The 27,652-nt window shown below is 31.5% G+C and overlaps 1 protein-coding gene across 1 annotated transcript in view; it reads left to right on the top strand.

Annotated features, from left to right (window-relative positions):
- Positions 1-27,313, top strand: part of LOC113396351 (general odorant-binding protein 70) — a 34,523-nt gene extending 7,210 nt beyond the window's left edge. Inside the window, exons 2-6 of the mRNA XM_026634252.2 lie at positions 7,560-7,653; positions 19,991-20,091; positions 22,734-22,769; positions 26,294-26,444; positions 27,037-27,313. Of these exons, the coding sequence (XP_026490037.1) occupies positions 7,560-7,653; positions 19,991-20,091; positions 22,734-22,769; positions 26,294-26,444; positions 27,037-27,125 (471 nt within the window). The 3' untranslated portion in view covers positions 27,126-27,313. The remainder of the gene's footprint in view (positions 1-7,559; positions 7,654-19,990; positions 20,092-22,733; positions 22,770-26,293; positions 26,445-27,036) is intronic.
- The last annotated feature ends 339 nt before the right edge of the window (positions 27,314-27,652 follow it).

Genomic DNA, 27,652 nt, shown 5'->3' with positions numbered 1-27,652 from the left:
AACCGAATTTCAAGGACGACGAAATAAAACATATAATAATAACTGATTATAAATATACATTTATAAATGTTTGTAATATATATTTGTAATGTTTAAAAATGATACTTAAAATTCTACAGTATTGCTCCATTGGTCTTAGGTGAAGTTACGTAAGAACTGCATAAACCGAATCGAATTAGGAATTATCTTAAGGCTGTTCGGTTGCCTAAGATTGCACGGCCTTATATAACAGCCAGGTTGTAATCGTTAAATGACATAGGATAAGTTGAGTCGTTGTGTTATAAGACTTTGACGCAGGTTGAATACAAGATTTAAGATCCAATTATACGAGATTTCGTTTGACTTTGTATGGAACTTAGCCGTGGACATACATTTAATAATTTAACACCTGAAAATGTTGTACTTATTTTTTTATGGGGTATATTCATTTATAACATAATAGGAAACCGCCCCGGCTTCGCACGCAAATACCTACTACAGAATGTCTTTATACAACGTTCACATCTTTTTTTTCTAGTCTGTAATATCTTCGAAAATATTCATTTAAATTACATGCTGCATTGCATTGCATGCATTTTTTTTTTAATAAATATTGGACAACATCACATACATTACTCTGACCCCAATGCTAAAGCACTTGTGTTATGGAAAATCAGAAGTAACGACGGTACCACAAACACCCAGACCCAAGACAACAGAAAAGTAATTAACTTTTTCTACATCGACTCGGCCGGGAATCGAACCCGAGACCTCGGAGTGGCGTACTCATGAAAACCGGTGGACACACTACTCGACCACGGAGTTTGTCGCCTTCAGCGCCGGCGAGCCCTACATACCCCCCCCCCCTCACAAAGTGTTTATTTACGACATTACATTCGAATCCTCTAAAATTATATATCAGTGTTTCTCTACTATATTATGAATGTATTATAAATTTTCCACTTGAATCACTCTATCTATTAAAATAATCGCATCAAAATTCGTTGCCTAGTTTTAAAGCATACATAGGGATAGACAAACAGCGCGAAGCGACTTTATTTTATACTATGTAGTGAAGAGTAAATTTCATGCGACAAATACATTAATTATTATTTACGATATTTTCTTTATCCTCTGAACACGATATTAATTATAAACTTACATACATAAATAATCACCTAAAAACTCAAGAGTGTTTGCCCGGGTTAGAACCTGCAATCTTTGGTTAAGATTGTCGTGTTATAGCCTGCGCCGTCTCGGCTCCTATAAAAATAATATTTTGAAAATATTAAAATACAAAACCTATCTCTTAAAAGCTATTGACTGTGCATTAAATAAAGTAGTCTGGTTAGCCTGGATTAAAGTGTGTCAGCACAATCTAGCAATTAGTCTACTAATGTAAATGCTGCTTAAGTTTTTTTTTTAGTTTAGTGGAATAGGAAATAATGTATTCGATACAACTAACGGCACAATATATCTCTCTCAGGATTATAAAAATATACAAAAAATATTCATAATAACCTTGTACTTTGTCGAAATTGGTGTCGAGCGAATGGTTTTTGATATAAGCCAATTGAGTTCTTTATTTAAATCACTATAAATTCATATTAAAGTACAGTAAGTTTAAATTATAACTATTGTCTCAGAACAAACTCATCCCTGCAGAATATGGTAATATTTCAGAATGTGATTTGCGACGAATAACTAAGAAATAAATAACTAGTATAATAATTATAACTCATAAACGATACACACATTTAAAATCAAAATAGAGTACCATCTTACTCTTACAACAGCAAGGCAGTTGAACCTCTTTTTTAATTTACTTGACGTGTCATGCTCTTTTAACTAATAAGATTTGCCGAACCGAATTTCAAGGACGACGAAATAAAACATATAATAATAACTGATTATAAATATACATTTATAAATGTTTGTAATATATATTTGTAATGTTTAAAAATGATACTTAAAATTCTACAGTATTGCTCCATTGGTCTTAGGTGAAGTTACGTAAGAACTGCATAAACCGAATCGAATTAGGAATTATCTTAAGGCTGTTCGGTTGCCTAAGATTGCACGGCCTTATATAACAGCCAGGTTGTAATCGTTAAATGACATAGGATAAGTTGAGTCGTTGTGTTATAAGACTTTGACGCAGGTTGAATACAAGATTTAAGATCCAATTATACGAGATTTCGTTTGACTTTGTATGGAACTTAGCCGTGGACATACATTTAATAATTTAACACCTGAAAATGTTGTACTTATTTGTTTATTTGTAAATTAATGACTTAAATAATTATATACATATTAAAAAGAGCCGCTGTATAATAGGTGACCACTTGGAAAGTTTGCATAAAAACTAAAAAAAGTGTTACAATGTATCTATGTCCCAGAAATATAAAATGATTAACACATTTAATCAAAAATCATTTCTCCTCGTCTACTAGTTCAATAGAAATATTAATAAATATTAATTTCTTTTATTATTAACAATCACGGAAAGCAAATATGGTCCAGTTGATAGAATACGGGGATCTCAGCCTAAGATAGCGATTTGAAATGCGGTCAAACTACACTAAGTTTTACGAGCTTCATTTGTGATTCTAATAAATATTGTGTTCAGACAAAACATCACGAGGAAACTTACAAGTGACGGATGATATTCTGCCATATGTGAATCCACTAAGGCGAAATGGAATAAGTTCCTACATCTTGTGTAGTTAAGTGTCCCTTTGCCTAGCAATTGGACATTTACGTACTGATATTTCTTTTTTAATATACTTTATATTATTTATAAATCATTCTTTGCATCGACCATGAGCCACCTCGAAATCTAAGATGGGATGTTCCTTGTGCCTGTAGTTTCAATACGGGCTCACTCACCCTTCAAACCGTAACATGAGAATACTAAGTATCGCTGTTTGGCGGCAAAATATGTGATAGGTTTGTGGTACCTTCTCCAATGATCGTACACAGACCCCTATCACCAAGTAAATTATATTACCTAAACATTATTTTCTTAATTTTATAACCATATTCATCATAGTAGTAGACAATATTACTTGTTACTAATGAAATATTCATTTATATTTTTACATTCATAAATAATATCTTCACTGAAATCTACTGAGGTGGTCGACCCTGTTATAGTTTAATATCTAGATATCTACATAACATAATTAAAGGTAAGGTATCTATCGTATCAGTTATCGTAACCGCAGTCTGCAGGCTTTAATTACACAAAAGGTTCTTATAAAACAATTGCTTCAATATTGTAAACGAGCCTCGCCCGTAGAACATCGTGTTGAGTCTTTTCTAAGGATTTTTGGGAATGCCATAAAAATAAATACAGTGTCAAAGATTTTTGTAAATTTCCTACTAAATTTTTTTTAGCTTAGAAGATGATCAAATCTGAAACAACTAAGGTCTAAGCGTGACTTATGAATGGTTTATAATGTTAAAGATACTTTACATTTAACATAAAACAAACGCCAACTAATATGTATCATTTATCTAATAATCTTAGTAGTTATTGTTTTCACCAAACAAATTAGAATTAATATAATTCATGCAAATCAACGAATATCACGACTAACTTTGTCCTGTAACTGATCTCCGATTGATCTGAATTTTAAATTTACCACATCGTTTTAGAGCTGGTTATACAGTGCAATAAATAATTAACTAAATAACTAGTTAACTATCACAATTTGTTCTAAATTGCCACCAAATTAAAGTTTAAATTGTGTTAATAGATTATATATTGAATATTTATATCTCGATTAATTATTTTTTTTAAAAAGCGCTTATATTAATTCTCTAATTTCCTGTCCAAATTATTCTTTATTAATAGTTTTATAGAGTCAATGCTAATTTGATTATCGCTCCATATTCAGTTATCTTACCCTTTCCCAATACGGTTTTTTAATCAAAAGTTCTCATAAACGGAGATTTATTATAAATTATACTTTTATAAAAATGATTGGCATTCAAGAAAATGATTTAAATATTTTATTTATTAGCCACTTTCACCGGAGTGTTCCATACATATACATTTACTCTGCATCATGTCCCACATACGTGAATCGAACGAGATCAGAATTATATTTAACTCGTGAAAGTCATATATTGGCATATTTCATCAAATTATAACTATTTTCATTTTATTTAGTCTGATTTACTTATAGTAGTACAGTATAGAATCTAATTTACAACAATGTGCTAGAAAATATTTCATATTGTGTTTAATTTATGTATTACGTAATTGGTGGGAAAATATAGTACTTACATTTCGAACCAGTAACTTAACCAGTAACCACCCCTTAAAATAATAAATAATATGTTTTTATTGTTTACGCGTTGTACTATACAAATTTTACATTTCCTGTGAATTAAAATCATTCATTATTTACCTTGCTCGATACATATATAGTTTTCTTATGTCGCTTGGCTTATTATTTAAATCTCATCTCATCGATAAAATCTATTCAACAGTCTATAACAGTCATACAGATCGACATTACATAGCATATAACAATCATATAAGTGAACAACAACAATATAAAAAAATAACATCGTCTAGATTCCCCATTTGTCAAAATATTATGCGTATCTTAGGAGCTACATAGGAAATGATTAACATTAAATACAGATAGAACATACTGACTTACATTATATTATAAACTTATGTTACGTAATTGTTTATTTGCAGTATTAAGATAAAATTGTACCTAAGATCCTGATTATCCTGATCCTGCTGTTAGGAGCTCTCCGTTGATGTAACTATAGAAAAACTCATAAAAATCAATCCACTTTTAAAATTTAATGATTTTAATAAAAATATTTTATGTATATATTAATTTGTTCAGGTTTTGTTATAATTTGTAAATTATCACAATTAATTATTTATTATATATGATCTAAAATGTTTAAATGGTCGAATATTTATACTATAAATTAAACTGTAGAACAATTAATACAATAATATAATATGCTTAAAAAAACAATAATAAGAGAAATTCAAGAGCAATGCGTTAAACTACTTTAATAAATTCAGAAGAACAGAAGTTTCAATAACAATATAGGTACTAGCTGGAAAATCATTATTCCATCACAACGATTCATAGTATTACCGGGTTAAACTCTTTTGAATTGTTATTTAAATGTGACCTACTGTAAACAGTAAGCAGTATAATACTCGCATATGTTGCCTACCATGAATAGTAATTTTATGTTAATAACAACTCTACTATAATTAGCAAGCATCTTACATTCTGTTTACTAATCAACATGAGAAAATACCTTTGTTTTCATATACTGCAATGAGATCAGATAGTATTGAGATAAATATTTTTTATGAGTTCATTGTTGATTCATTAAAGTAACAATTGCATATATTTATACTAAAATTATATCCGATAATAACTCTGTCTGTTATTCAGGAATAACAGTAACCCAATCACCTAACCAAATTAGATGAAACTTTGGTACGAAGCAAGCTTGAACCTCAAGGACGATTATTTACTTCTACCCTCAAAACGCAAGCGTTAACTAGTCTATATAATTCGAAGCATAAAATATAAAGATTTATCAATTTAAAAACTCCTTCTATATAGCAATATTAATTCAATTTGTATCATAAAACATCAATATTATATATCTATTAGACGTTATGTATTGTTAACTAGTATATAGTTACGAAATTCATCACAAATAAAACAAATTTTACCCAGTGATAGTTAATATTTATACATAATAAATATTATATACGCGACAAAACAAAAAAAAAAAAGAAATTAGCTATTAAAATTTATCATATTATTATTACGAATATTAAAAATATTAATTAATTAAGCACATTCAAACTGCGATGTTGTATTAACGCTAATCTTTCATCAATTTGCTATTTATATTCTAATATACCTTGATCAGCTATTCTAAAGAAATTATCATATCAATAGACAAGTGTTTTCCTTAGTATGCTTTTGTACAGAACCCTAAAAATCGTTTGTTGCTATATAAAGCAGGTCATGTTAATTTTGTAAAGGTGTAACAAAATACGCAATAAAATATTGACGAGTGTCCATTGTAGCTTGACCGTGTTCAATCTCCCATATCAAAGCGTTTGTCGTGATATAAAGGCCTTGTATAGAAGGATAAAGTTAATATTTGATGATTTATGTACATTGCCTACGTTTAAGTCATTAATCGACAACATTACAGCTTAATTAATTTAACTGCGGTTATTTCTTTAATGCGTAATGATAAATATTCATTAGTAAGTTTTAAAGAAATAGAAACATTTTACTGTGTGTGTGTTCGTAAAAACATAAAAAAATTTTTTACCAATGTTGACATACAAAACACAAACATAAACTTGTTACTTTAAGACCCGACTACTCAGATTTTGTCAATTACAATAAAAGTATTAGATATATAATATCGAGGCAAGGAAAGAACAAAAATTACAAAAAAAAAAACAGAAACAGCAGTTTGAAATATTAAATACAGAAATTGGTCGTAAAAATAAAAAATCTAAACAAGATAAATAATAGCAAAAATATAAATAAATAAAAAAATAAGGCTATTTAATTCGGTTTATGTTAATTTGTGTCAAACGCGACTCAACCATGAAGAGATGCATTGTGAGGTGATCGTATGAGTTACTAGACCATTAACGGTCAAGGTTCTTGCACATTTTGTTAGTATTAATGCAATATAATACATATAAATATACAAAAGATCACTACATTGATGAAACACTAACATAATAGAGGGCTAAAGACTGCACCGAAGACCTCGCTTTGACCTTACATTCAAACGTGTGAAGAATACAAACCGAAGCGTAGTATATATTTGCAGTAGTATAGAACACCATTTCACATATTTATTATTAAAATTTAAGTCTCATTGGTTTAGCTCACATAATTGCAGATCCAATTCAAACTTATTGAGTTTACTGCGAGGAAAGACGTAAAGAAATTGGCCGTGCTATGCGTCCCGAGCTTAAATCTCAGTAAGCCCTTGGTCGTGATCACTATTCTGTGCTAATCAAAATAATATGTTGCATTGCCGTCCCAACGGAGTGTGATAGAATAGGAATATAATTGCGTTTACACTAGTCTTTGCAATGGCAATGGGCGACAAAGAATTATTTTATTATTTTATGAATAACAAGAAATAAAAAAGTATCTCAGTATCTTACAAAATATGCTATTCCACGACGCAGTCGGCTTCTGTGCTTTTCAATGGAATCCATCCAAATCCATTATTCCGAGCTTAATTGAAGAACTAATATATATATATATATATACAACTACCACTTCTTACGTCTCTAAGTAGTGTTAGATCGTAGGGCTCTGGGTTCGAACTTCGGGGCGGGTCAATAGTATTTTTTTGGGGTTCTCTGTAAAGAAAATCCTAAACCTGAACGGATATTTTCAATGGAAAATATATCAATATATAGCACATATATATATATTAGTCACATGGCTTAGTTTTGTTCGAATTTGTTTTTTTTTTTTAAACATAATCTAACTTACTTGTGTAATATTTAAATTATTATTTTTTTACAGGAGACGAGATGTCGCAACCCGCCGACTGCACCACAAAAAATAGAACGAGTTATTACCCTTTGCCAGGATGAAATCAAAGTCTCTATATTAAGAGGTAAGTTTTCATTAAGAACTTTGATAGCCAGTGGCTAAAACTCCAAAGAAGCGTAACTAGTGACTTCAGTGGTAATGTCTTACTGTGTGCAAGTACACAGTACAAGTACAAGTGTGTTAGTGTGCGTGGTGTGTGTATTTTATTTATTTATTTATTGTATACAAGTAACCCGAGCTTCCAACTTTTTACGGTATGTCTTATCTGTGTGGGGTGTTCTTTTCTCCATGATATGAATCTGTTTCTAGATTTGTTTTTTGTATATGTATATGCAAATATCATTATTATTTATATGTGCCGCATTTCAACTGAACAATATAAAGAAAGTAAATTGGTGAAATTCGAAAAACAACACATCGTATTTCTATCATCTACCTCATTTTCTATCTACGGTTTCTGGGGTGACCAGAAACTCTGGATTATAACCGGACTTCGTTAGAACTGGATTATAAAAAGGGAGACTCATTGATAAATACAATTACGGGTGATAAAAAATCACAATTAAGAATTCACATCATTTAATTATCATAAATCTACGTTCCAATTACTTATAATTCTCGAGGGTCAGAACTTTTAGGATCGATGTGAATAAAGCAAACTAAAATTGCGATCGTTCCAATAGTAGCTATTTTGTAAAGTTTATTGATACACCAAAAGCTATATCTTTTTAATATTTCTAAAAATATTTAAAAAAAAATGTAACCGTCCGGATTATTGCCGACGCTTGGTAACCTAGTATCTGCGTATGCGCACAAACGATCATTATTACGTAGTCAAGGTCGAGAGTGAAAGCAACGCACACACCATGCTCTCTATTTCGCTGGCTGATTTATTTATTTGTGCTTGTTTTACCAACTAAACTTATGTATAAACATATCATAGTAAGTATAGAGATTGTAGTAGTTAAATAACGTACTGTATGGGGTTATAAATATAAATTTGATGTGTAAATAATTACGTTTTTAAGTAAGTATATAAGTATGTGTATATATATATTATAAATGCGGAATTATCTCTGTCTCTTTGTCTTTTGAATTTTCACGGTCAAACCACCGAAACGAATTTGATGAAATTTGGTATCATGCAAGCTTGAACCCCAAGAACTTTTTATTTGTAACAGCTGAGGACCAACCCCTAAAACGCAAGCGAAGCGGCGGGTGATAATTGATATTGAAAAAATTGAAAAATCAACACTATCGATTGAGTCCGAACGAACATGAAAACTCATAAGTAACAAACGTTCGTTCCAATTTAAACCATTGCTCCATGGACAGAGATCGTGATCCAAAAAGTTTTTTAAAGATCTTAATATTAAGTAATTACAATACGTCCAGTACTCATCTCACTAAAAGATTATGTCACCGTGATTTAGCCAAAGAGACAAGTCTTAATAGACTTGCATTATGATTAGAAGGCTTTTTCAAGCAATTGTTTTACTTAAGATTAATTACTTATAATGCGATGCATGGGTTGAAATGCATATACATATAATTATGTAAGTATTTAGTGAGAATAAGATACGACTTGCAAACAATTTATTGTATTTTTATGGTAGTATGCCAGAAACATTCGTCCAAGTGCCAACAATAACTGTAAAAGGTTTCAACTCCATCTTATGACGAACGAAAGTATTCAATGTGATTAACTAAATGTAAATGAGTTTACTGGGTGTGCTGAAATAGTTCGTTATAAATAACCTGCAAGGAACCTTCGAACTAATTTATACGACTATATTTATGCCTACCAATATTCCTTACCATTTTCTAGTTAAGAAAACAAGACTAATCTATTTGGAACAAAATTTGTTTTAGTATATTTTTAGGGTTAAAAGCCTTAAAATATATTATATATATAACGGGGCGCGGTTACTTTGGTTATTGATTTGGATAATTAAGAAATCGAGTAGTTGGCAATAATGTTTGATGGCTGATTTACTTTTAAGAGCGGGTCACCCCGAATGGAGTTGTAAGTGTCATGGCAACGCGAGTCGTGATGTTTTGACAAGCGTCTCGAATGCGATGGTTGCTTGCAAACCCATTTGCTCTTAATCGAGATGAATTATTGTAATCCTTTGATATTATTGTGTTGTACGATTATTGAATCAATTAATACAGTGATTAGACTATATTAAATACGTTTTATTTTGTGAATACGTCCACTGCACGCTCACAAAGTCTTCCAAATGTCGGACCAATCCCCGAACCCAACTGTTCGGCATCCTGCTCCTCCGACATATATAATTTTGTGTAAGGCACTTTTGTATATTTGACTATATTAAAAATTATACTTATAGGTATTACATACATAGGTAGGTACATATTATTTAAAACCATTGAATTGGCAGTTTTTTTTAAATTGGCAAATTAGTTTGGCAAAATGGTTAGATTCGTACATCTTAACCGATGATTGCGAGTTCAAACCCTACCTGGGTCTACAGCACCACTGAATTTTTGTGTGCTTAATTTGTGTATATAGTTCATCTCATGCTCGGCGGTGAAGGAAAACATCGTGAGGAAACCTGCATGTGTCTAATTTCATTGAAATCCTACCACAACCTTCTCCTCAAAGGGAGAGGGGGCCTTAGCCTAGCTGTGGGAAATTTACAGGCTGTTAAAGTTGTAATGTATTGAATTGGCTGTATATTGGCAGAGCTGTTTGAATTGAATTGTTTATAATTAAATCCAACTATTTTATCGTCTATGTTTAACACTTGTTTGAAAAATATTTTAGCATATGCACCAATGTGTTAATGCTTATATTACACCTATATATTGATTTATGTTATATTTTGATTTACTGATAATTAATTAATCAATAAATGGTACGTGTATTGGGTAAATACGTTACTTTCATTCGACCTAGAATAATGAACCAAGTGGACTTAAGTATATATTTACGAATTATAAGACAACTTTCAAGCAATTTTTTACTAAATATTTTCATTATTACTTTAAAGTTATTTCATTTTACTTTCACTAAACTAATTTCAAAATCATTAAGAATATATTCATATCTATAGGTCCTAAATTAATTTTTAATAAAAAGGTTTATTTAGGTAAAATAAATCATTATTAAGTACCTCAGATGACGTAACGCAAAACATAATTTAATTCGTGCTTATATTATAAAACAGTATTTGTATTAAGCAACAATGTTATGATTCAAATTTACTGATCGATGAAGTTCATACAATACATAGATTTATGTATGTATGTGTTATGTTGGTGTGGTGGTTGTTAATAATCGAAGTCCTTGTACTTAATGACTTATGATACAATAACTTTTGACAATGAGGCTAGTACAAGTCGCTAATGTATTCATTGTTTTGATTATAACATGCACAATATATTATTTTTCTTTCTTTTAACGATATATTATAAATAATTTTACAAATATAATTTTAGATATTAAAGCGTATCCTTTTCTTAATTATATTGTATGAATTATTCTTTAGCAACATTTTGTCATCTTACGTGTAAGTGTTTTGTGTAAATAAGCCGATAAAATAACACACAATTGCTACAACAATCATACAAGAGAAGTAATAACAGTTACTTAGGTATAATATAGCAAAAACATACAATAACTATTGGCAGATACAAAAATAAAATGTTTTAATTCAATGACTACGGGTATTCATGCGTTCACTATTGCTCAACCTTGTATATCAAACGTTTGAGGTTGCACCAACTTAATATCAACTACTTAAATTATATTTTGGCGTGCTATGCAACTTATCTTGTGCTCAGAATATAAACATGTTTTAATTAATTTTATGCAATTATAGTAAAACTTGGTCGCATAGATTTAAAAATTGTGAATATATATATTTTTAGGTCTATTTTTTTACGCAATAGACGATAAACATATATATATATACAGGGTTATTGGTAATTCGATGTATTCCCGTTAGGAGGTGATAGGGGTGATTATTTGCGATAATTTTAACCCCCATATGCATAATGCAAAAGTGAACCATTTTTGAGTTATCACGTCTGATTTATAAAAACGAATAAACACTGGTTATTTGTTAAATGTAAATAAAATGCCTTAAAAACAAAAAAAAAATCGTTATGAAACTTGTCCTGCAGATTAATTTAAAAACATAACCGTTTTATCAGGTCTCCAAAAATGTATAACGACTTATTTCAAAACAACCGAAATAAAATGACCACAAAAGACGCTGGCAGAAATTTGTATTCGAACAAAACTTAAACTCGCTCTTTTAATGTCTCGCAAATAAGTATAATACATACCTAACCAATGCAAGATTATTCGCGTCGGTTTCCTCTTCACCGGCTCCCGATGTATCAGTTTATAATAAGCGAATCCGGGAAACTGGTAGTGTTCAGAGACGACAAATTAAAGTCGAAAGACGCCATGTTGTTAATTACTAAGAGGATAAGATTTATCGATGAACCATTCGAAATGTGAGATACGAAGTGAACTCTTACAGAATCACACTGCTGAACTGTTTTATATTTGCCTATGTACATATAGATTTTGAGCACAAGATTAACATATTATATCTTTATTAATCGATTTATAATAAACGCAAATATTAAAATAAAATCTTTAGTATAATGAATAATATTAATTTTAATCAAATCAATACAACATTCAATTGACTACCATTAACGATATGTATATTTTGTTGTCCACGTTCAACTATAAGGAAATGTCAAAAGCTGGGTAGTAATGTCGATAAAATACACACACTTTACTATTTTTATTACATGTCTGGTATTGTATTATTTAAAATTGTACTATTGTAACAAACACATGCAACAAGTACTCGTTTAAATTACGAGTGTGTGTATATGGCGTCGCGAAATCGCATCACTTCCACAATCCAGATTAAAAATAACTATCAAATCCTACGTGTATTAAACTTAGTCAAACTGGTCAATCTTAGTTTTTACTTGATAGTAAGAATTGATCATATTCTTCGAATTGTTTATATACTAATATATAATATTGGTATACTAATATAATACCCCAATGGGTTTAAAATGGTTACCGCGACTGGGTCATGGGCTATTTTAGAATTCACTATTACTCAGTACTTGTAATACATACCCTAAAATCGTTTCTACGGCGTAATAGTATTTAGATTTTATATATAGATATTTCATAATAGAAGTAAAATCTAAAATTTATACATACGACTGCTGCATAAATTATGACCGTATGGAAGAGTATTAATAATGCTGGCAACATTCATTTCATGAATCCGATTATTTATGCAAAAGTCTTCAACCAGTGCGTCCTACCCGTTATGACATACGGAGCCGAAACGTGGACACTCACGACAAGGCTGGTCCACCAGTTTAAAGTCACTCAGCGTGCTATGGAAAGGGTTATGCTCGGCGTTTCTCTGAGGGATCGCCTCATTTCTGATGCGATCCGTCAGAGAACCAAAGTCATCGACATAGCCCACCGGATTAGTAAGCTGAAGTGGCAGTGGGCCGGCCATATTTGTCGTAGAACCGATAACCGTTGGGGAAAACGTGTTCTAGAGTGGAGACTGCGTCTCAGCAAATGTAGTGTAGGACGTTCTCAGGCACGTTGGAGTGACGATTTGCGCATGACAGTTGGCAGGAGCTGGATGCGAGTAGCCGAAGAAATACCAAAGTGGCGTGCATTTGGCGAGGCCTATGTCCACCAGTGGACGAATGTGGGCTGATGATGATGATGATGATGTGATCTCCACTTTTAAGTTATATCGGTTTTCTTCTTCTGGTATAAGTTAGATAATGAATATGTCCCAGTACAAATAAAAGTCTCATAATTTCTTAGTTATAAAATATATTTAACATCCTATCCTTAACAAATGTACTCTGGCAATTTAATATGTAGTTTTGTTTTTTTCTTAAATTTTTTAGCATATAAGTTGTTTAAAAATTGACTTGTAAATTAGTATAGTAACTGCTGTGTTTCTTGGTTGTTTTTGGTATAATCCACATTCCGAACCGATCCAAATCGTAGCTTTATGTTAATCGACTTGTGCAAATATAATATATGAATCAAAAGTAATTGTTGTACCTACTAAGAACTTGAATTTTTACTAATATTATAAATGTGAAAGTAACTCTGTCTGTAACCTCTTCACGCTTAACCACTGAACCGATTTAAATGAAATTGAGTATGTACATGGTTTGAGTCCCGGGGAAATACTAACTACTTATAATACTACTACTACTACTACTACTACTACTTATCATACTACTTTTTATAATTCACCCCTCGAGGGGATAAAATAGGGGTTACGGTTTGTGTGCTGTAGGTAAAGTTTAATAAATTTCGCGCGAGTAAAACCGCAGGTTCAGCTAGTAAAGTATATTTAAAATTGAATGTCATTTCTGTTCTTGAAATCATTCATCTATGTACTTTATTATTATTATGAATTTGTTTTTTTTCTTGTATCATCCAGTATCATATAAAGTATTCATATAACGTCGAATTGATGCAATTGGAATTCTATCTTGAACAAACCAAAAGTAAAGAGCAACATAAAATGTTTGGGTGCACCTTTTATAGATTAGACTGATCATTAGGTTCGCTTGTATTACGGCATATATTATGGCAATGTATCACGGACTCAACATTTAGTTTTACAAGCACGAAACAATTTTAGATCGTTGTTTTTCGATACAAAAGATGCGCATCATACAAATAGTATCTTCAAATGGCTGTTAAAATTATGATTACGAAATTTGGTTTGGAGGATAAATTTCTGTATGAATTCGTTACTCGCTATGTTGATTGGCCGGCGAAGGAGATATTATAGAGTACAAATGTGTACACGAACAGAGCTGCACTATTTTTTCATTCATATTCCGACGAGCTGGCAAACCAACACGATCGAAGAGAGCAGGTGCAAGGTCTACGTTCATTCTAAGAGTGGCACGCTGTGAACCAAAAATTGCTAGCAATTGATGATTTATTTCCAAAAATACCAAAATACTACTATTGGTTTCATTTATATTTTCATTTATTAGGTTTTGATTAATTCAAAACGTAGGAGTCCCAATCGATATTATTTACCACTAATTTATATATAATTCCATATTAGAACAACCAGGTGCTTATTCTGTGTTCACTTATTTAAAAGTAAAATCATTGCAACGCGTATTTTCCGCTCTAGTCGATATTTTAACTGTATCTACAATAAAAGCAGCTTCAAAATGTCCTCATTGCATATTGTCAATACGTAAAACGTGTAGAAGGTTGATCTTAACTGTTGTAACTGAGGTCACGTCGGCGCTCGACATTCGATTGTAATTAGCACATTGCCTTATGTAACACTGTACAAGTTCTTTTTAATGCATCTTCTGAAGCAATCTATTGTGTCAAAGATGATCTTTGTTGGGAAGTATTACTTTATAGCTATAAATGTGTACCATCTATGTTTTAATAGCTTAACCTAGTTTTTTATTGAGTAGTGTGAACATTAATAGTTATTGCATAAGGAGTTGAAACTCGCAATTGACTAGTCGTTTGAAAAATCAAAACATTTATTTATATAATATCAATTAGATATATGTTATAATGCTTATATATTGTGACGGCTGACCAGAAAAACTACTAATATAGTATCCACCTATTTGGCGAATGAAACGCAAATGCGTTTGTTGCACAGTTGTTAGGGAAACAGAAAACTTGCATACAATGTTTCCCTCATTTTAAATAGGGGTGAATTGTCACACGCTAGTATGTGCAAGCAATGCCGGGATTCCCCCTAATAGAAGGGGTGGGTACCGATAGTTTTTTGGTTGGTATTCCAGTGTAGTCGGAGCCTGTAAGTTCCACAAAACCCTTTAAACCGTAGCGGTTTCGTGTGGGCAAAACGGATAAAAAGGTTTTTTTAGACTTGTAAAACTCTCGACATATACATATATTACTATGGTATTCAATGTGGAATAAATCACGAGAGATATCTAGGAATAATTATTAGATAAAATATTTTTTTTTGAAACATGACGATTATTTTGTATGCACTTAACTCACTTCGTATCTCACTTGGAAAGGTTGAAAATCGATATGATACGCTAAAATGTTATATTGGATAAAGTCAACGGCCACATATCACTTTCTGACATTTTACGATCGTGTTTAGCGCTGAGTATTAAGTTTGGCTTTTACAAAATAGTTCTCCTAATCATAATTTCGTTACATAAATTATATAACTTTTGACGTTTCGCTGCATATTGTATAACATTTGACTCTTAAAGAATTGTACAAACAAGTTTGAATAAGCCTTCAATTATTGTCAAAAGTCGTGCTCACTAAAGGTTGAATTCTGGTAAGCTCAATGTAAATTTGAAAAAGCATTTTAATTGCACGTCTCAATCGAATTCAATTATTTAAATATTCACAAGATATTAAAATTTAAATATTTTGTCAATATATCCTATTGCGTTTTTACATGTTAATTTCTCAAATAGGATTAATAATTATAAATAATTTAATTAAAGTTGCGTTTTCACAAACAAATCTCATCAAAACTTGTAGTTCAAATATTTATTGAAGAACGTTTCTCCATAAAACAAATGTGAAACTGTTAGTAAAACCAATTCATAAAACTAATTAATTGTAAAAGCAGATTTTGTATAGTATGATGTAATAATGCAGGAGATAATTTTATTGAGTAATATTTATGAAAGGTAGTTTGATAAAATATATGCTAGTTAGTAAGTAACACGTTACATACGAATATATACTATAAAAGGTAAAAGTCAAAGTAATATCTAAGTATGGGCTTAAATAAAATAAAAATATTTTATTTTATTTTATTTTATTTAATAATAAGAAGTCACTTGGAAATGTAATGGCAAGTGTGTATTTTCATTGGCAACTGTAAAGACTAAAATAATTTAGACCATACAGTCTAAAGTAATAGCCAGCCAGCTACTGGCTCTTCAAACTGGATTGATGGATAAGTGTGCCTTATAAAATAACCAACGCACTGAAGAAACAAAAGCGTAACGATACGCTATCTCTCTCGCCGTAGCTTATTGATAAGGCCACAATGTGACGCATGACGCCTCCGAAAGAACCCAAAAAAGGCTCGACGGGGTCATCCACTTATTGCAGAATTTAAACCAACAAAGCAATTAATCGCAATATCCCTTCGAGAATTTTCACATCGCAATATATGCATGCTCCACTTTTAATTATTAGCGTACTGTTTTATTGTAATTAACTCCATTACGGGAACTGTTACGCACATGCAAAAGTTTAATGACCTGAGGATATATAAAATCCAAGTTCGAATCGTATGTTATATTTAGGTTTGTCACTATGGTTTACAAAACCTAACACCCAACTGTCACTAATCACAGTGACAGCTAAAATAAATAAAAGTCCTATTTTGGGTAAATATCATGTAAGTAAGTCGCGGAGATCACCATTTAAATACAATTCGCCTAATGAATATTATAACCAAACATACATTCATTTCATTATTCATTAAGAAATTTTCACGGTTCATTTAGAAGTATCGTACAAAGTAAATCTTGACATCAGATACTAACAAGTTTCCTCAATAGTCAAACAGTGATCATCTTCACAACTGCGTATTAATAACTATAGTCCTTAAGGGTATGCTTACTCTCATTGCTTGTGAAATGTTACATCGACACGTCCTAAGACCAGGCGCAAGGTAAGTGTTTTCAAAGTCACTAGGATGGTATTGTGCCTAATTCTTAAATGTGGGTTGCTACTTAGAATATCTTTACGAAAACCAAATAATCACACGAGGTCTCCACCTCCACCAAATGCGTGTGTATAAGGTCGCTTTATTCTTATTTAACTTACATAATTTCTGACATTAACCTGTAGGGCCTGTAATGTTGCAAAATTGTTTTTTTCCTCAAACTTTTCGGTATCTCCACGGCATCCATTTCATGTAAAATATTATATCCATGGTTTGGTTATCGTCGCGGGACTATCGGATAGGTAACAGCGTGTCCTACGCAGCACACCTTATCTTTTTAATAATACCTTCCATGTTGAGTGTGAACGTATTATTATTTGATAAGTTTTATTTAGGAATTCTAACAAGCGATTGTTTCATATATTATAGAAGTACTAAGTAATTTTCTTCTTAGCTGCTAGCACTACTTACATAGCTACGCCGGCGTCGATCCGTCTCATTATAAATCAATTCTATTACTATAAATATACTAATAATAATAAATTAATATATTATAGTATAAAATCACGCAATGCATAAATTATTATTCCACGTAATTAATTTTATAATCACATGTTAAGACTTGTGATGCCAAAAGAAAGTGTATCGGATGAAATCGTCATAGTGATGAAAGATTGACAGACGTCGCAGGTTCGGTCAGTGAACTTTGTGTTGCAGATATTACTGGCCTTTTACTCGTGCACTTAGCAGTTCCTTACGTAACATTTAAGTAATTTGTACAAATATATAATACGATAACTACTAGACCTTTTTTTAAATTAACTTCATGTATCTAAATATGTTTAGTTTTGATATTTATTAGGATCTCTACTGATATATAATAAAATTATGAACTAGATAGTTTTATTTTATCTTCAAAACCAATCGATATTGACGTTTTGAAACATAAAAAGCATTCATACAAAGACGAATCTCTAGTAAACGATTCGACTTGCGAAGATTTTTTATTTATAAAAAAATTATCGTCAATCTTTGTGATTATTTATTGACACGATACAAAATGTTCGTATCTATAATACATCAAAAATAATTTAGCATTAAAATATAACCATCAGTATGGTGGCGTCAAAATAACCTTACAAAGGACATTCCTAAGATTGCCATCAGCCTGTCTGTTAAATCTACATATTCCATTTTCATGTAGTGTTTCTTCCAATCCCATATAAATAATATGAAGTCAATAAATCAATCATTGATTTGATAATTGATTTTGAAGATGAAAATTTAAGGATGACCCCGTAAATATTGTCTAGGTTAAATAAGAACAACTAGTAAAACCAGTATAATACATACAAATATAATGTCTATATCAAATTATATAAGTAGGTATGATCTCTTAACATTATTAAATCTAGAAGCATAAAATTAATTTAAGTAAATAATCAATATATGAAATGAATTTCAGACAAACGTTAAATAACGGTAAAAATATAATAAGCTTTAAAATAAGAGTTACGCATTTAAACCTACTCGCACATTCCAGTATGTTTCATGTGTTTGTAAACATGTGTATAGAACATTCTAGAAGCTAAGTTGCAGTGTTGGGACACTGTCACTTTCAAGCGAGTGCAATCGCAGGCATGACCCATATAAGCGCTTGCATAAGCCTTGCATAAGGCGGGACATGCGATGCTCATTCAACTGTTACCTATTATTGCAAAGCTGCATTTGCACACAGTGTGAACGCAGCATTATGTATTAATTGATTGATGGGTTCATTCAAACACACAGAATTTCGTATGAATCTCATATTGGAAATGCGATAGTAACTGTGTACATATTTTTGTTTATACAACCAAATACATTTAAAATAAATCTGATAAGGACCTAGCCTAGGTTCTGGATAGGGCATATAAATTCTGGGAAAAAATGGTATGGTAACAGGACGGCAGCTAGTTATAATATTAGTAAGTCATTAATATCGTATTCACATTCATACATACGTCGAGGCATTTATTACGTACAGGTTTTATATCAGAGATTATTTTTAACATTATCGCAGGGCTCGGCAATTAGGGCTTTTATATCTGAATGCTAAGTGCTTATTAAATTAATCTTTAAATTTAAGCTGACTGGAATGGCACAAAAATAAAACCCCTATACACATAATACACACGATATTATATACAAGATAGTGAAAATATATATTTTTTTGTTATTATTTTCTTTAAAAAAATAACATATTATCAAAACAAAAACCATAAACACCATTCGTTCTCCTGACCGATTTCGGCAACTATTTTCTTAAAGGAGGCTTGGCTTTTTTTGTTCTAGGTAGGTGGACGAGCAAATTGGCCACCTGATAGTTAGTGGTCACCATCGTATAGACAATGGCACTGTAAGAAATATTAACCAGTCCTAACATCGCCAATGCGCCACCATCACTTACCCTTCGAACCGGAATACAACAATAGTACTGCTGAGTACTGCTGTTTGGTAGTATAATGTCAAATGAGTGGGTGGTACCTAGCCAGACGGGTTTGCACAAAGTCCTACCACCAAGTACGTCACTAATAATTAATTCACTCCCTTTACACTTGAGTTAATTAATGACACCTAATTTATTTATTCCAGTGATCCACTCATAAGACTACCATTTTTATTTTATTTTTTGTTTTCCAGAGGCTCTTGATGTGATAAAGGAGGAACACACAATGCCAGCTGAAAGGAGGAGGAACAAGCGCGAAGTACCATTTACTCACGACGAAAAACGTATAGCCGGAGTAAGTTGTCTTGTAATTGCAGTTATGTTAATATTAACAATTTGAATTACTGTTGCATCGGTGAAGGTTATATTGAACCACCTTTTATTTAGATCGTCTTATTAAATTAGACGGTGCAATTAGGAAGTCACTTTAGTTTCATAGTTAACATTACATTGATAGTGTATGGAATCGATAATATTCCTTACTGTGCCGACGACCATAGAAAGTGATCACTTACTATAAAGTGACCCAGGCAGTCGCCATTCTTCCAGCCACGTAAACAAATATATATAAATTAATAATACAATATTAAAACAAAATAAAAGAAATGGCATTTTATCTAAGCCCTTAAAATTGAAAGAAAAATAATGCTTTACATGTATATTTTTTGATTGAAAAAAAATGTTACTACTCAATTCATTGTCGGTTCTTCTCGATAGAGTCTACATACAGAACTCGTGGCAGCTTTACATTACGAACCTTGTAGAATGACAATTCTTAAGTTGAATGTAGCATCATTTGATTTTGAATGCATACTATTTGACAATCAACCAACGTCCTTAACGTCTGTATATATATTCGATATGTCGATATGTCGATGTTCGTTAACGATGACGTCAAGAATCACACAATCCCAAATCCCGATTTTTATTATTTTAATTGACACGATACAGTAATGTTTTATTCCTTTACAAATTTTTGTACACGTATATCTTAGCGAATTGGTAAGAAAATGACTACTAAGCACACTGAATCCATATTAACATATATTTTATCAAATTAAAACAAATAAGTACACAGAATTATTACACGAATAATAATTATTGATTACGAAGCTGCAATAAAACTAGTTCGATAAAACTTTATATTACACACAAATGTCACCGTAATATTGCGCAGTGTCAAAAAAGTACAAGCGCTTTACGTAACTTAAAGTTTTCGCACATTGGAGATTTTAAGTCTAACATAAGTTACTATAATATGTACATGCAACAATATATCTATTACTAGGTCATACAGTACCAAATCCCGAGGATCTAGTTCGAAATCCGTACCGGGCCCGTAAAATTTTATGAGTTGGTAGATAAATTGGCTATAGCACGGTTAATTATAATTAGTATATCGGCAGTGTCACACTCCCGTGCCTCGAAGGCATAGAATTCCTACGACTGGTCTGTCTCGGATCGTGATAGATTGCCGTCCCATTGGTCGAAGAGAGTGTAGGAATATCATCATGTACAGAGGCGTAGTCTTTGATATAATTTGGGGGGGAATTTGAAATAAGTTTTTATCATCATTATTTACTAACTACCTACACGAGATAAATTGACCCACATGACAAATTACAAACAGACCTTCGGGCATACATTAAAATACCAATGCGCGTATTATAGCTCGTATCTTTCACGAGATGATTGCACTTAAATTTACATTAAAAATTTACCAAAGCAAATATTATAAATAAAATTCCTAGGTCTTAGGCGATATATCATAACGTTGAAAACGATCAGTTGATTAAATTTCTTCAATATGTGTTCGTGTATAGTGACATTTGTAGACGACGCGATGCAAATATTATTTATAACGCCGATAAAATTTTACAACGTGTAAAGATGAACCTTCTCGTTAGTAGACTTTTATGCGGAGAGTGCTTTAGCGGACTGTAACAGTCGGATTTAGCAGATAAATTGCATTATTATGACGAGTACGTAGGTACTAATCGAGCTAAGGTAACTTTATGTATAATGTTATTTAGATTGTCTACAAATTTGCGTTAAATGGACTATGAATAAGACTTAGAAAGTAGAGCTCTCATTTGTTCTTTTAAAAATAATATTTTATAAAATTGATATTGAATATCTATTTCACATTAATCGACTTCGACTGTTTGATCGATCAACATGAAACTTGACTTAAATATATATAATCTGTATATTTTTTTCATGGAATAGTAAAAATATATGAGCACATTAAATTAAATTGGGCCCGGTAGGTGGCAAAGTAAATAAAATACTAATTTCAATCACCGGGACGAGCAACAATACGATATAACTAATGAATGAAAATTAAAAATAACATACATATACACACATATATAAATTTCAATGTTTCAAATATTTTTTCTTCTCTTATATCCAATCTGTTGTATTGATAACACTAAAGCTCGTTGACAAACAGAGGAGCAAATGGTACCTACTATCTAACCAACTACTCATTAGATAGATAATATGTATTCTAATAAAATACTCGTACAATTGGGTATATACATATGTATTTCCTATGTGTTTGTATTTGGACTGGATTGGCGCTGTAATAAATATTAATCATTCCTCATATCGTCAATGCGCCACTAACCTTGGGAGCTAGGATGCTCCCGGTGTCTATAAGCTCACTCACTCTTCAAACGGAAACACAAAACTAGTATGTATTGCTACTTAGCGTAAGAACATATGATAAATGGGCGGTACCTACACAGACAAGCTTGCAAAAAAGTCAACTACCGAATGCACCACCGATCCTATCGAATTTAAATATTAGTCTCGAGCGGTACTAAATTATGCTTAAACACATGATTATCGTAATTTCACGCACTAGTCGAGCGAAAAAATTATAAATAGATTATTACACACAATCTAACGTACATTTTCTCTATTTTCCAGTGCTTGCTGCAATGCGTTTACCGGAAAGTGAAAGCGGTAAGTATTGACTTTTGCTTACTTAACTTGAACGGTAGAAGTCAACAATATCTTGAACTCTTTTTGTCTACTTTCAAAGTGAGATATTACTTGGGCCATTTAACTATTGCCCTATAAAGTTATTGTTGTTTCTTAAATATTAAGTACGGATGATAAAAATAATAAAGTTTGTTCGACTAGAGTCTACCCAAATAAAAAAAATATATAAGGAGATATTAATTCGTAGATCTCTTAATTGATAAATTCCTTGTATGAGGTTTAATAACCTACGTATAAATGAATTAATTTGACCAAAAAGTGCGGTTGCTTACCTATCTTTTTACCAGTACCAATTTAAAGTTAATTTAAATTAAATAAATGGGTATTCGAATAAGACTTAACGATCTCGGTTCGATAATCGCTGGTATGGAATATATTGTGATTATTAAGGAGGCAATATCCAGAGCATACGTCCAAGCCCAAGGCCAGCTCGGCTGTATATATAAAAAGAAACGTATGAACAAAAACGTAGTAAAATCTACAGAAACCATTATAAAAACCGACTTTAATGTTTTATTGCGGTGTCGCGAAGTGATCGCTTCAATTTGTAACCTATAAACGCTGAGGCCGATCGTAAAGATTGAAAAAGAAAGTCCCTTAGTCATTGCCCTTGAAAACACCAGCCGAGACACATTATATATAACTGTCATAAAGTTTGAACGGAATAGGTTATTAACAGGGAAAAGACTCGTGAAAACTTCATTGAATTAAGATTTGTAGCAAATAGTTTTAGTTACCTGTACTGAAGGAGCTAGAATCTTATGTTCATTGTAAACTAAACATAAATTCACAAGGTGTTTGGTTGGCGATGTTATTGTCTACACAAACAAAATGCACTATCATAATCAGCTAATATTGTAACCATCCGAATTATATACATAGATTTCATGGAAACCATTTATTTACATTTTTAATTGAGCAAAACTTCAGAACAGGATTTAATTATTTGAATATAACTACTTTATTATTTGAAGTTTTTAAATTGTCATAAAAATAATGACATCTTGCCTACAAGTAGATTTTATTCAAACACCGTCTGATATTTCTTCAACTTACGTGCAGTTCAAAAAAGTGATTATAACATCTTACTTCCTAACTTATATTATAAATACGAAAGTTAATTTGTTTATTTGTTACGCTTTCACGTATTAACTACTCAACCGATCAACATATTGCATACACGTTGTCACGGGTAACACGTCAATTCTACTAACAAAACTCTTATGATATGAGTAGGGCACGTTCCGGATTTCATTGCGATCGCAAATCGACTATTTCTCACCTAATTGTAGAACTTAGTTTGTTTGATGGCCGGTTCTTATTTTTGTTAGTTACAATACAATCGCGAAGATATTCCGATCCAACTTCGACCGAACCGTAACTGGAGCTGACTAGTAGAATAGGGAAAACAACTGAACGTCAACGATTACGTTTTGATTCGATGGCGATAATGTGGTTATTTTTTACTAGAATTGGCTCCCAGCAAAGTATAGACGGTAACTATGGGAGGTAGTATCTCTGTGAGTTACGATGTTTTGTACTTAATAACGCTCGAATGCTCAATTTTGTATGGACAGGCAATACGTATAGATGTCTATAAGTGTTGACAACGAATACCGACGTACGGATAAATCCAATAGGGTTTTTGTTACATCGTTTTTAATACAGTACAATATAAATAAAATGTATATTCACTTAAAATAAAAAAATAAATAAAAATAAATGTCGTTAATACGTATCACACATACGTTATATTGCATATTAATAATAAAATGGAATGACTGTCTCACAGACAATGCACCTCCTACAACTGTGGATCAAGGAACAGGTAATTCATTGCACAACGTAGATGAGCACTAAAAAGAATCATTAAAAATTTGACCCTTGAGAGTTTGCAATAGCAGATAAAATATTGTTAGTCATTTATAAATTTATATATATAAAAAATTGTAATAGTCTAGGTCTATAAGAGATATGAGCATTTTAGAATTTTCTCTAAAGTTGTTTACGTGTCCGTTACGTGTGAAGTATCAGCTTATTTCAAATTCAATTGTTTACTAGGAGGTTTAAAAAAGGAAAGCATTGCACGCAAACAATCTTAGATTGTAAAATTATCGTTCATGAGATGTTTTGCGATGGGGAATACTAACAAATGGTTTAACATATATCATATTTAAAAGCACGCGAATGGGGCGGACGTCAAGAATAGTCGTATAATCCATATCCATACTATAATATTATAAATGCGAAAGTAACTCTGTCTATCTGTCTGTCTGTCTGTCTGTCTGTCTCGCTTTCACGCCAAAACTACTGGACTGATTGAAATGAAATTTGGCACACAAATAGTCTAGAGCCTGAGAAAGGACATAGGCTACTTTTTATTTGGAAAAAAGTTCTGTAAAGGGTTGAAAAGGGGGATGAAAGGTTGTAAGTTGTTGAAAGTATTGTCATTTTTAGAACTAGAAGCATAAAACTTATATGTATACTTATAAATTAACATATCATGACACCCACTAAGGAGCGAATTTTGGAAATTCTACCCCTAAAGGGGTGAAATAGGGGTTGAACGTTTGCATGGAAGTCCGTTATTTTTTAAGTTAGAAACATGAGATATTTTACGCCTAAAGGGAAAAGCTAGGGGTTGACATTTCGTATACAGGTTAGTCTGGAAGTCCGTCATTTTGAAGTTACAAGCATGAAATTTTATTTTTGGGCTACCGATTAAACATGAGTTGATTCGCATTTAAGCGTTTCTGGATATTCTACCCTAAGGGCTGAAATACACAACAATGTGGTACACAAAGAGGTCTTACATTAACGTAATATTTTAAGTTAATTTGTTAATATATTCATATTCAACGCGAGCGAAGGCGCGGGTAACAGCTAGTCAAATATAAATGAATAAATGATACAGCCTCGAGTACTCGACCATAAACATCCGTAGATCGTAAAAGTTGGAATTGATATTGAGCGTTTTTTTCAATTTAAGAATTATATAAGGACTATTATTCTCATGGTCATAATAGGTTCTTTTGTATGATTCACTTGAGTTATTTTATTAAGTCTTATTTTGTCAAATGGATTTTAAATACTTTAATATGGTTTGGAAAGATAATATGTTTCTAGCATCCTTAAAGTTTTCTGCGAGGTTAAGCAATATCAAAAGAACCTTATTTACTCATCGATTTTTTTATTTAAATATCGACTTACCTCAAACAATTATTCAATTAATAAATACTAGTTTTATTACTTTAAGAATGTGATACAATATAGCACAAAACAAAACCATACGTTTTTTATTTTATTTAATTTAAGTGTTCTTTAAGACCAGAGCGAACAAACCAAATATTTCCGTATTCAAAGGTTAAACGTACGAAGCGACTTTAAATTTATTTTTCAATTAATAATTTAAACATGTACATCCTCAATAAAATAACAAATGATTACAGTAAACAATCTAACATCTAAATCTTTCATCATTTCAGGTTGACGGTTATGGATTTCCAACTCTAGAAGGTCTGGTGGGACTGTACTCAGACGGCGTCAACGAGCGCGGATATTTCATGGCTGTATTAGAAGCTTCGAGGGAATGTCTCATGAGGAACCATGATAAGTTCTCCAGGAGTGTGCCCATGGGTGAGTGAAATGGTATAGAGGAAGGAAACGCAGTTATTTAGATAAGGTCGCTTTTTAAATAAACCAATTTAGATATAAATAAGAAAAACCAACAAAACTTCACAATACACGGACCGCTAGAGAATGTTCGTGGCAGCGATACAAAGATTCTCTCAATCTCCATAATATAATATATTCAATAACTAAATAATATAACCTCTTCTTATGTCACCGTAATCAAAAAAAAAAAAAATGTTGACGTTTTTACGACGATCTTCCCAAGTGTAAACGATTTGTTATTTATGTGACATTGATTATAATATATAATATAATATATTTATCTTCTATCTCGATATAAGGCTAACTTAACCTGCGATCGAAGTCACTTCAGGTGTATCGCAAGAAATTAAATATATAATCAAAAACTGTTTTAAATTGTAAGCCACTTCGTGATACGAAAATGTAGAATTATTATAAGAGTTCGTCATCCCCTTAACTAGCCTATTTCTGAACCGATCGTTAAAGTAACCACTGTGCGAATCAATTGTATATTATTGTCGCTTAAATATTCTATAACAATATGTCAATAAAGATATGATATCGGTAATTACAGATAACGGAAAGAACTGTGACGTGTCGTTCGACATCTTCGAATGCATCTCCGACCGCATCGGCGAGTACTGCGGGAACTCGGGACTATGATCTCTTTAAAATGTTAATATAGATTCTCAATACTCTTTTATCTTTAATCTTTCACACTTTAAATTTATTTTTTCAAACCTTTTTAGAATGTTATATTAATTAAGGAAACAAATGTAAATTCAGAACTAAATACATAAGTATCTAGGAGCCAATTTCAATGTAACCTGTTCTTCTGTCACAGTAATCAAATAATTAAAAAAAAAAAAATTATTGTTGACGTTTTTATGACGATCTTCCCAAGTGATTTGGATTTATATGTTTATAAATATTTTTTTATAGGAATCGAATTTAAGTTTCGATATTCTTCTTGAAAGTAAGAATATTATTATATTCTTAAATATTTAGTTTTAATAACGTATGTTACCATAAATTGGTGCAAGCTGATAAAATAGTTATATCCATAGAAAAAGTATAGACAATTGTTAACAGTGTTCACAGAATTGTTAAAGAGTTACAATAAAAAAATTAACAATTGCGTCACTAAAATTAAAAAATATAACTAGTGATTATGGTAATTGTGTAATTGA

Source organism: Vanessa tameamea, chromosome 6, assembly GCF_037043105.1.
Source record: "Vanessa tameamea isolate UH-Manoa-2023 chromosome 6, ilVanTame1 primary haplotype, whole genome shotgun sequence".
Taxonomy (NCBI): domain Eukaryota; kingdom Metazoa; phylum Arthropoda; class Insecta; order Lepidoptera; family Nymphalidae; genus Vanessa; species Vanessa tameamea.
Note: the sequence above shows the minus strand (reverse complement) of the source record. Positions and strands in the feature narration are given on the sequence as shown.